The following is a 12,623-nucleotide window of genomic DNA, read 5'->3' as shown; positions in this document are numbered from 1 at the left end:
TGTTCGAAGGCTTATGCTTATTTCCATCATTTAAATTGATGAGAATTGCTGAAGATTAGGTGTTCAAAAGCTTATGTTTATTTCCGTCGTTTAAATTGATGAGAAATGCTAAGAAGACTCTCAAAAGTGGGTCTCCGACTCTCCATGGACTTTTTGAAACCTCACAAGTTAATATTAATTTCCGTACTAATTTTATAAAATATTATGCAAAAAACATGTGATAGCAAAAAGAATGAGAATCCCATCAAATCTGCCGGTGCTGGTGCTGTGAGGGAGCCTTCAAAGTGAACATCTTGTGGAGAAGGATATGGAGACAGTAGGATCCATTCATCTCTCACCAACAGGATAAAGACTGTTTTAATTGAGACAAACAGATAATCTAACTCCAAAAGAAAGAAAAACTTTCATGCGCGCGTTGCATCAAAACATGTTTCTCGCATTCAGGTTATTTTCTACTCACATGTTGTAGCCAATGTGAGCAACATGTTTCATGCAACGCTTGCAGAAAAAATTTTCTTCTAAAAGAGCTCTGGCTTCAGTCACGCGAGTCGGTGGCATGTAGAAAACCGTAAGATTAGAAGATAAATTGCACAGAGTCTACTGGTTTGAGTCATCTGAAGAGAACCTTCTAAAATGTTAGGTGGGTTTACATTTAGACCTTAAATAAAGATATGAGGTCTCAATTATTGTGTGCATGGGACACAAAGCAGGAAAATTGGGTTGTGATGTTTTAGAAACACAAATTGGGTTTGTTATACTTGCAGTCACGCTAAGGGAGTACTAATGCGATAGAAATGCAAACACATAACACTACAAAACGATGACCAAGTTGTACAGGTGGTCCACGATGACCATGTAATAACGACAATGTATGATGATTAGGGTTCAGAATTTATAGAGAGAACTCTGAATTTAAATCGTCCGCATATTTTTCAAAATTAATCGACAATAGAGAGAAAATATCACGATTATTTAAATCAATTATGTAAAGATTTTATTTACGACGTGAAATATGTAATTCAGTTTGTTTGATGATAGAATAAATTTAAAAAGATTACCGTTGTTCGATTCATTTTTTGGTGTAAAAAAATAACAAAATAAAATCTTGATGTGCCTAATTGTTTGATTGCCATGATCGATTGGTTATTTATTTTAGCTAGGTCATGAACCTGCCCATCAAGCATTATATGAAACAAACTGATTAGCAGGGATAAGCCTGATGATATGATACAATACAACAACCAAGCATTACCTCATTAAGTGGGGTCAGCTGTATGAATCTTAAAACGTTATTACGCTGCATTTTACGCCAAGTCTTCAGTGAACTTCAAGTACTTCATATCTTTTCTTACAGTCTCTTTCAAGGTCTTCCTTTATTTTGAATTTCATACCTAATGGCATTGCACAAGTAGCACTCACATGGAATAGGAGAAATTCACCGGACAGAAAAGTTAGGATTCCACCATAAACCAATTGGTAATATAGAGAGTAGTATAATCTTTTATAAGCTCTTTCAATATTTCTCCTATCACCGATGTGAGACTCTTTAGCACACATTCTCACACGTCCCCTCAACTGTGGCGAATTTTCATACCAAACACGTATACAACACGAATTGAGTGATGTGAAGCATGTGTAGCCATTGTGCTTCACATGTGGACCAAACTGCTCTGATATCATGAAAAAATTTGTGATTCACCATAAACTAATTAGCAATATTAAGAAGTAACTCAACCTCTTATAAGCCGTTGTAAAGTTTACTTCACTAACAAATGACTCTTTTCTCTTCACTTCTTCACAGATAGAACGATGGAGAGCAAAGTGGAAAGATATTTTACAACTGGCTCACGCACTCAAATGAATCGAACATGTGGCATTCGTGAAACTAAGTGGAAGCAACTACGTACTATATTAGCCTAGTTAAACCAAGTTGATAACATTCTATTATGTTCCGATATATTATATATACTCTAGAGCTTTTGAATGTTAGATTCTCGTTATCTATCATATTTTCGAACAAGGATTTAATAGCCAAAAACTTTACTGTAGGATACTACTATATAAATCAAAGATTAGGGAAAGGATACTCTCCGGATCCCTCTCAGTTGGATCCTCCGGATCCTGAATTTTGGCTGCAAGCCTTGCCTCCAGCACAGCCGTGAAGCCATGGCAGCTCCTTCTTCCTCCTCGAACAGGTCCGCAAAGGCACCGTCGTCTCCTTCACGTCCGCACCCTCTCAACCCCTCCGCCCGTAAACACAATCGCCGGGGATTTGATGCAGAGGATCCGGTGGCCATTGCTGCCCTCCCAGCTTCTTCCTATTCCGATGGTGCCAAAAAATTTTCCTGACCGTTCAATTTTCTTCTGAACGGCTAAGATTGAAAAATCCTTCGAATCCGGATGGAAAGGATTCGAGGGATCCTATTCCCAAAGATTAAAGCTTCCCAAATCACTTACTATACACAAGAGTTTTCAATTTATTCATCAAGTGCACATTATACACCGAAACATAGTAAAATTTTAAATCCGAATTTGGACGTGGGATGCATGAATGCTTGCGAGCAGGGGCTAATACTTACTGCAACGATTGAAAGTCAAATGGACCAGATTTTTTATAGCGAAAAATAACTACAAGTGGTCCTGAAGTCTGGTGACTTCTGACTCTACCACCTGATAACGACAGATCGGTGACTTCTCAACGTTAATCACGGACCTAAATCCGCACCACCGGCGGACGTATTGATCTGCAAGTCTACAGATCATTGGTCGGCTCACCCAATTAGCCATCACGGGCTGCCACGTGTAACCTTCAACCCTAAATTATGCTTTCGCTTTTTGTTCTTCTTCTGCAATCCTTTCCTTGCTGTTCCTATGATTTTTGGGGAATTTTGTTTAGTTGGTTCTTTCTATATTTTATAGGAATTTTAACGAGAAACTTCTGATACTGTTCATTTGAACAAAAAATTACATTTTAAAACTAAAAAGTCAATCTTGATTTCAAACCATTTTCATTAGTTTTCCTTTATTTTATTTTATTTTTTTTCAAAATTTTTATATCAAATTTGAAATTTTCAAATTCAGAATGTTTAAATATTCATTGGAATTGTCTCGAAATTTAGAAACATAATGTATAATATATGGTGATTTCCGAAAAAAAAATATAATTAAGAATTAATTTTTTTTTAAATATTCATTGGAATTGTCTCGAAATTTAGAAACATAATGTATAATATATGGTGATTTCCGAAAAAAAAATATAATTAAGAATTAATTTTTTTTTAAATATTCATTGGAATTGTCTCGAAATTTAGAAACATAATGTATAATATATGGTGATTTCCTAAAAAAAAATATTTAAGAATTATGTTTTTTTTTTAAATATTCATTGGAATTGTCTCAAAATTTTAGAAACATAATGTATAATATATGGTGATTGCCGAAAAAAATATTATAAGTGGATGATTAAATATAAAAGTTTATAAGTAAAATGTGTTCGAAATTAACCATGGACATGATAAAAGTACAAAAATTAATTACAAAATCAAAATTTTGATGAATAACTGTAAAAAAAAATTTGGAATATATAAAAAAAATTATGTCGGAATATGTTTGGAAGATTTCGGGATAATTTGAATCAGAAATTGGAAAAAAATTTATGTATTCCAAATTTCGTTCTTTTTTTTTTTTAAATCGAAGTCAAAATTTGTAGCGAAATTAGAAATTCCTTTTTCTTTTTTTTTTTTTGGTAAAAGCAAACTAGAAATACTAATATTACTTGTATGTAGTCATGAGACCTTTTTTTTTTTTTTTTTTTTTTTTTTTGGTCGAGTAGTCTTCAGTTTTCTTCATGCTTGTTGTTTTGTATGATTTATGAATACAAACTGAAATGTATGCAAAGTAATTAAGCACATGCATGATGCATGCGCATTTTATTCAAAAGATATTTGCAGAAAGAACCGTGCCAAATCAGTAGTCAGAGAAAGCATGAACCAAAGCACATGCTGCATTATATCATATGATTTTTTCATATCACATAATGAACTCAAAAACCAATTTTGAGCTCCACATGATTTCAGAGATATAATAGTATTTATAAAGGAATGATCCGCGACATTACTTTTTTGTACAATTTATTTTAAATATATTTGTGGGGTTCATTTCTTAATATCTTTTAATAATCCGAACCGTTTATCTTTTACGTTTTTCCTCAAATATCATGTACTAAAGTTATCTAAATCTGAAATCATGTGTTAGATTAAGGATTATTTTGGATATCTTTGTAGAACCGTATTCATCCATTTTATTCATTACAAATACATGTCTTAATAGTTTTTTATTTGTTTAATTTTTTGTAAATATAAGCTATGAATAATAGTCTAAAAAATAGACAGTTTATATTGTTAAAATACATCATATAAATGGGTATAAGGCATAGACCAAGATAAATCGTTTAAAAGATGCTTCTGTACGTATATTCGAAACCAGGTCCAATTTCATGTAGAGAAAACTTCTACTCACCTAGCCCCTAGTCCCCTTGTAGACTAATATTCAAACTATATAAGCAGTACTAACACGTGCAGCTTAATTATCTATCTACATCTCGTCTTTTATTTATTTTATAAACGCAGCCATTTATGCGCCTTTTGTTGAATAACTTATGGCGTTTTGGAACACGTTAAAGTGATGTACTATTTCATATGACTTAAAACATAAGAATAAATTTTAGCAATATATAATAGAAAAATGTTATTGACATTCAAAAAATATCATTCTATACTCCTTATAAGTATATTTTTCTTTCCAGATATAAAAAAATTTGGATGTTATAAACTAGATGATCTCTTCATAACACGTGAAATGAATATAACATAATTTGTGTTTTCGATACTAATAAAAAATTTCTCCTCTTGGAAGGTTTTGGTCGCGCTAACGATGGAGACAATACATCTTCTCTACGTGAAAGTTAAGCACGACTTCTTAATAAGGTTCTGAGTCAAATTATAGCAGTTTGACGATAAATTCAATAGCAAAAATCAAAATTTTATCCAAAAAAAGAGAGATAATGTGTTTGATAAATTAACGTTCATTAATTTATCCGTAATTTGACTTTTATTTTTGAGAGTTTTAATAAAAAGTTCATGGTACTGTTTATTTTAACGAAAAATCATATTTTTACACTAAAAAAATTAATTCTGGTACTATTCATTTTACCTTTTATTTTATCTTTATTGTTAAAATTTAAAGTTTTTCAAATTTTTTTCATTAATTTTCTTTTTATTTTTCTGCAGCTGTATTATATCAGTCCTTTTATTTGGGAGGGTTTTGGGGCGGTGCTACAGAATTAAACTCGGATGTGACCAATGAACACGAAAACGACTATTTATTTTAAATTAAAACAGAATAAAAAGTTTTGATTTATAACGTAAATGCACACGTCAGTGATGACAAACATTGTTGGTGGCCCACGCAACAAGAACCAGTCCATACGTAAGGGATGACCAAATTTGTGTTTTCCTCCCACAAACAAATGGAATTGGATGGCCAACGTTTCTCCAATTCCACACAAATTAAGGGAGCAAGAGAACATATCGCTTTACTTAGGAGAGAAGCTACATGTCACTCACTAGTCTTTGTTTCTCACTAGTCTTTGTTTCTGTATGTTCATGACAATCACGTAATTAGCGATACAAAATGTAATTATGCAAAAAGTTTTAGAGCCGCATAATACGTCTTGTAATCATGTTATAAGTGTTAGATAAAGTTGTCATGTGCCACAGTTTATTTCGTAGAAAATAAAGCCGTTGTATATGAAGAGAATAACTTATATATAACAGATTCACCATAAAACTTATATATAACGAATTCACCATCATGTGGTGTCTTAATTCAATAATACATTAATATGTGGAAAAAAACTTATACGTGACAATGTATTATTGAACATAAAATATTACATGACGATAAATTTGTTATATATAAGTCCTACCTGAATCTAGTTTCAATGAGTATGATGCCCCATTTGGCAGCGTCAATCCAAACTTTATTGAGCGTAGGTAGGACAATGTGTCTTTCAATTAGATACCTACTCCACACTGCCAATTTGCCACCCACTTCAGTCACATACATTTGCTTTTATATAAAGAAACAAATTATATGAGTGGATTTATACCTAATTGCACATGTCTCAAAATTATTTTTGAGGAGATATATATAGGAATATATTGCAAATTTGTTGACCTCTTTTTCTTTTCATTAATTCCTTGCTCGATTTGGACATTCATTTCAAAGAAATTTGAGATTTTGTTATAATTAATCCTATTTTTCAGGGTAGAAATTCGATATTTTTTGTGAGGCACACTCAACAATATCGTCCAATTTGTAGTACTCAGTACACTGTTTGTCACCTTAGAAAAATCATTCATCATTTTGCAAAACATATTTTATTACAAATTATTTTAATAAATGCACTGAAATATAGTATACGTCTGAATCTTTGGTCATTGAATCCTTGATCGCTAAATCCTTAACCACATATTCAACTCTCTCTTACTTTAGTCCATACCATACAACATACCATGGTAAAAATAAAAAAAATAAAAATAAAAGAAAAATACTAATGATATCAAATTTTGTAAATCACATCTAAATCATCTCTTTAATAGATATAATACCTATTTATATAGTTGACTCGACGTATATTAAAGAGGTAGTCAAAATATGGTCTACAAATGTGTATCCCTGCCACTTAGTACTACAACTTAGTGATATTTTTTTTCACTTGTAGGTGAGAAGTCTTAGGTTCGATTCTAGTCAAAGACAAATTTAAACCACATTATTGATAGCTCATTATGAAGCTAAGCCCGCACTCTCCGTCCTTAATATAGATTTGTTCAAAAAAATGTGGTATCCCTAACATATAGAAAGACGAAAAGTCAAAAGACAAGAGCTAGGTAAAAAAAGCAAGAAGGAGAGGCTAGAAAAGGCGAGGTAAGACAAGACAATTGGCTCTCTTGCCTCGCAGTACGGATATCTGTCTTTTTAAGTTATTAATTTGTTAATTTTTTTATTTTTAATAAACGATATTATTTATATTGAAGGAAATGAAGGTGAGAAATCCCTCATCTTATTCTATTCGTCAACTCTTGAATCCGGCATATCATCCGAGGCAAGTTCAGTTGAATCCCCGCAAAAGGAGCCCCCAAACTCACTCCTTGGTTTAGAAGGAAAAAGAGAGAAAAAACAGAAGGTGGTACGAAGCAATTACGAAAGCGCACAGAGACTCAGAGAAGGAGATATATGATATATCCACGCGAACTTATCATATCACGCACAGATGCACACAGTAGTTTATGGTGTGCATCCAAAGTCCAACCACATGGGAGGGGGGGGCAGTGCAGTTGACTGCACACTGATCGAGAAGACCAGATTAAACTGATATGATGGGTGACTGATCAGATCATACTTGCCAAGTGTCCTCCTCGTGATTCCAACTATAATTTACCTAAACCCGTACACACTTATTTGATTAATTAATTAAACAGAATTGTATTCTATTCGGATCTCACATCTTAACTATTTATATGTATTGTACGATCATAAATTATTTGATTTTTTTATTTAAAATTAAATAAAAATAATATTTAACGAAAACTAACCTCATAATGTACGATGAACGGTTAGATTTCAAAGAGATTCCTCTATCTAATTAAACAATTAATTAAGTACTCAAATAATTATGAAATAGGATTATCTCTCCTCCTTCCCTCCCCTCTTATTTGAACTGTCACGGTTAAGCTACATCAACATCTTATATTATTTTTTTATAGAAAAAGAAAGACAAAATAAAGAATATGAGAGGAGATGATGGAATGAGATGAAAAGAAGAGAAGAAAGAATCCTAGTCCAATAATTACGAGGCTCCAATTTCAACATTATTGAGGTTTTGCCACCTCATCCAAGGTTCTTCTACGGAGACAGTGTTGTTGGGATTTGGATAATTAATCGTTTAATCTTTGTCTTGTTTATAAATTTTTTTGAGAATTATTATTGGCATTTCAAAATTTTTATTCTATACTTTAAACTTTTTATATTTAGAAAGAAAAATACGCTTGTGAGAAGTGTAGAATGAGATTTTTAGAGTGTCAATAACACTTCCCATTTTATTGGTTCTGACCATAAAAAAAAAAATTATATTGTAATTTGGTCCTCAATGAGAGATTTTTCAGTATGACCGTCACACGAGATGGTACATCGCGTGTCTCTATATAAAGGGGTGTGATATCCACACACCCCATTTTACTTCTCACACACTCTTCTAATTTTCGACCGTCAGATTGGATAAATTGAAGAAGATCAACAGATATAAATTAACGAAGGGTGTGTGAGAAGTAATTTGGGATGTGTAGATGGCACACCCCTATATAAATGGTGGGATATATATGTTAAAAAGTTAATAATTTTAAAATTAAAAAATTTCACCACTTACATAAAAATATATAATGTATCATCTATTTTTCCGTCGCAACTAAAAATTTCTCTTCTTCCTTCAGATGTAGAGTTGTAGACTGCAGCAAGGCTAAATGGTGGGTGGATTCCATATACGTTGGCCAGCTCACTTGAGCTGGTTCCTTCCAATAAGGACACTTGGATACATATTCATCTCTTTTGCTAGATTCCGTAATGACATTTCTGAAATTTGCAGCCTGCCCCTGTGAGAACATCGATGAGACGTCACGACCGACGTGTATTTGTGTTAGATAAGTTTTTTTTTTTTTGATAAGGAATAGTCGCGTAAAAATGCCTGATCACGCCATTTCAATAACATATATTTGTATATTTTTAATAATGGCAGTGTATTTGTGTTAGGTAAGTTTTTATTTTGATCTGCAATTTTGATAAGGAAATAATTGCGTAAAAATGTCTGACCATGCCATTTCAACAACACTTCTCATACATAGCATGTTTGTATATTTTGGTCTCACTTGACTTTACATAATCCTATTTAGTGTCATAATGGTAGCGTACTGTGTGATGCGAATTTTTCTTTTGATCTACATTTCTAACAAGGGAATAGTTGCGTAAATATGTCTGACCATGTCATTTCAACAGCAGCTCAAGCAAAACAAGCTTGTATACGATGGTCTCACCATACTCTATGTAATCCTCCTTAGTGTCATAACGACAATGTATTCATGTCATGAAAGTTTTCTTTTGATATGCATTTTGATAAGGGAATGATCACGAAAAGATGTCTGATCATGTCATTTCAACAACTCTCAACAAAATATGCGTATATACTTTAGTCTCACTCGATGCTACGTAATCTCATCTAATGTAAAAGTTGCTCTAATCATTCACTAAATAGAAATGAAAGATAGGTCCAAAGAAACGTATACTACCATGACTAAGAAAACTTAGGTGCAAAGAAACATAGAAGAGTGAGTACACTGATCTAGCTAAATCAACTGCCTAATATGCATCCAAAATATCATTAAAAAGTCAAAACATCCGTTTATTATGGGTCCCTTATTAGGTATATTTCAATTTTTGTGGCATAATTTGCGTATGAACTTCCAACTGTGTACCCATTTCAACTTTTCATGTGATTTAATGGGAGCGTTGAGTATCCTTGATTTAAAGCATATGCAATAACATGCCTGGACAAAATATAGTACATTTGCACAAGGATATTTAGGGGCATATACTATGTAGAAAAATTCTTACATCCAGAAGGCCGTATACGGCGGTGCACTCGCAACCATAACACAAAATTAAATCCACCATTATAAAAGAAAAAGAAAATAATAATGTTATTCAAATCACGTTTTTGTATCACATTTTCATACCATTTCTTAGGTGACATCTAATGTCGACAATCACATCATTCAAATTAATAAGAAATTTTAATTTAATTAAACATTATTTAATAAAATAATAATTAAGAAAAGTTGATTAATTAAATGATAATTGTAGTATATGAAGAATCTTTCTTAATTATTAGCTTATTAAATTAAAAAATCTGATTAATTCAGATTGATGTGATATCCATATCAATATTATGTCACTTAAGATGATATGAAAATGTGATACAAAAACATAATATAAATAGCATCCCTCAAAAGAAAACTCAAATTCCGAGTTGAACACTCACATTACATTTCGCAAACACAACACGAACTTATTCCTGAGATTCCGAGTTAAACCCTCACATTCCGCGGATTCGTACAAGGTTTCTGGTACACAAAACATCGATTTTAACTTAAAAGGTAGCACATAGGCTATATGGGAGTAGTTTGCCTTCTCACTTCCGACTCTCTCTGACCGAAAAAAAAATATACAAGAGAAGGCGGGGACAGACAAAGGATCCCCATAAACCCCATTTTCTATCTACATTCTCAAGATTCTCTCTCCACATCTACAGGCTTCCACGCGTGACGGTGAACTCGTCCCATAAAAGACTGATTGAACCGATCATCTTCTGCTTGTCGGTGAACTCGTTCCATGAAAGACTGATTGATCCATCTCATATTCTACAATCTTCTACTGTGACGTCGTTCTATGCAAGTCTTTCTCCATTTACTTCTGCTTCTTAGCTAAAGAGCTCTTGAGAGGAAGAGGGGTTTTCTGGATCCATTGACGACAGGATTTTCTGTTTTTTAAGAGAGGAAAGTGGGATTGCTTCGTATTCACATAGATTGGATGACAAGGATTTAGGATCTATGTACTTGGATTTGGTTCATTGACATGACTGACCCAAAAGTCAGATTTTAGTCAATTGGATTTGCTTCTCCACCACTTAAGATCCATGGGTGCCCTGAAATTTTTCACAAAGAAATAAACTTCATAAGTAATCATAGCTCGAATTTTGGTTTTTGCGGCTTCGATTAGTTTAAAGTAGAATATCGCTGCTATCAAACCCAAAAGAGAAATTTCAAAATCACTTTTCAAGTTATTGACAGGTGAAAATCTACAAAATTTAACATTTAACAAAAAATCTTGATTTAAAAAAAAAAAAAAAAAAAAAAAAAGAATTAACAAAAACCCAAATCACAAGATGGAATTTTGGATTAAATTCAACCAAATAAATTAGAAAATTAGAAGAAAGTAAGAAACTTACTAAGTGCCTGGTCAGCAGAAAGTCTTCTGGAAACGTCTCTGGAAATCATCTTCCTCAGCAGATCCTTCGCCGCCGGTGATACAGATCGGAAGACCTTCGGCGGAAATCTCAAATTCCCTCGTAAAACCGCCTGGAAGATCTCCGTCGCCGACTCGCCGTAAAACGGCGGAATCCCGCTGAGCATTATGTACATCATCACGCCGGCGCTCCAAACATCGATCTTCTCATCGTACTCCCTGCCCATCAGCACCTCGGGCGCAACGTAGTACGGCGTCCCGACCACGCCCTCCATGACCCCGCCGTCGCCGGCCCACTCCGCCGACCCGAAATCCGCGAGCTTCAAATTGTTCCTCGAATCAAACAGAACATTCTCCGGCTTCAAATCCCTATGAACCACCCCGAGGCGGTGGCAATGCGAGACGGCCTCGAGCAGCTGCTTCATGATCGCGGCGGCCTCGGGCTCCGAGAGCGTGCGCTCCACGACCCGGTCGTAGAGCGTTTCCTGCTCGCAGAGCTCGAGCACCATCGCGAGCGAGTCCTCGGTCTCGAAGACGTTAAAGAGCTTGAGAACGTTGGGATGCGATGACAAAAGGGTCATTATCTTGGGCTCCTTCTCGAGGCACGCGCGGTCGATTTCGTCGGTAAGGACCGATTTGTCGATGATCTTGCATGCGACGAACTCGGCCGAGTCCGGCGAGAAGGCTCGGACGATCGTGCCGAACCGGCCACGGCCGATTTCTTCGAAGAGCTGGTAGGAGTTCTTCAATGTGTCATACATTTGGGGGGATTTTTCGATTAAGGCCGTGTTTGGGTGGTGAAGTTTCGGGTTTTTTTTTGTTGTTGCAGCTTCTTTGGGGTTCTAAAGATTTATAGGAGGAAGACGAAGTGGAATACTCCGAAGAATATTCGGTTTGGTGGGGTAAAGGTGTAAATTTACTGAATTTCCTGGAAATTGGACGGCTACGATGTACGGTACACGTTATGTCACATGACGCAAATACCCCTGTTTGTTTTTGTTTAGGTTTCAGTGTGCGGAAGTGGAAAAAAAGCCCAATTTAGGAAAATTGGTTTTGGTTCCGGAAGAACCTTCAAGAAATAATTAAAAAAGGGGGGATATTCCTTAAACCAAATAGAGTTTTAACGAAAAACCCGTTGTACTGTTTATTTTAACGAAAAATTATATTTTAACACTAAAAAATCAATCATAATACTATTCACTTTACCCTTTATTTTGCCCTTATCATTAAAACTTAAAGTTTTCAAACCCTTTTCATTAGTTTTCCTTGAACGAAAACGAATTTTATTATTTTAGAACAAGTTTAGTAACCGTTAACACGTATTTTCAGTGCCGGAACTGATCCGGTACATTAATAGTCATAATAAAAAAGAAAAATTAATAAAAGTGATTTGAAAATTTTGAATTTTGACGAAAATAACAAAAAAGTGTTTTATAAGTGAATAATACAATGATTGACTTTTTAGTGTAAAAATGTGGTTTTTCGTTAAG

The 12,623-nt window shown here is 34.1% G+C and overlaps 1 protein-coding gene across 1 annotated transcript; it reads right to left on the bottom strand.

Moving 5' to 3' along the window:
• Positions 1-10,611: 10,611 nt before the first annotated feature.
• Positions 10,612-11,944, bottom strand: LOC137744794 (phosphoenolpyruvate carboxylase kinase 1-like). The gene is made up of 2 exons (XM_068484592.1): positions 11,117-11,944; positions 10,612-10,813 (listed from the first exon to the last, which is right to left on the bottom strand). Exons 1-2 carry the CDS (start codon positions 11,892-11,894, stop codon positions 10,767-10,769), a joined length of 825 nt encoding a protein of 274 aa, XP_068340693.1. The 5' UTR covers positions 11,895-11,944; the 3' UTR covers positions 10,612-10,766.
• Positions 11,945-12,623: the final 679 nt, after the last annotated feature.

This window comes from Pyrus communis, chromosome 9 (genome assembly GCF_963583255.1).
Source record: "Pyrus communis chromosome 9, drPyrComm1.1, whole genome shotgun sequence".
Taxonomy (NCBI): domain Eukaryota; kingdom Viridiplantae; phylum Streptophyta; class Magnoliopsida; order Rosales; family Rosaceae; genus Pyrus; species Pyrus communis.
Note: the sequence above shows the minus strand (reverse complement) of the source record. Positions and strands in the feature narration are given on the sequence as shown.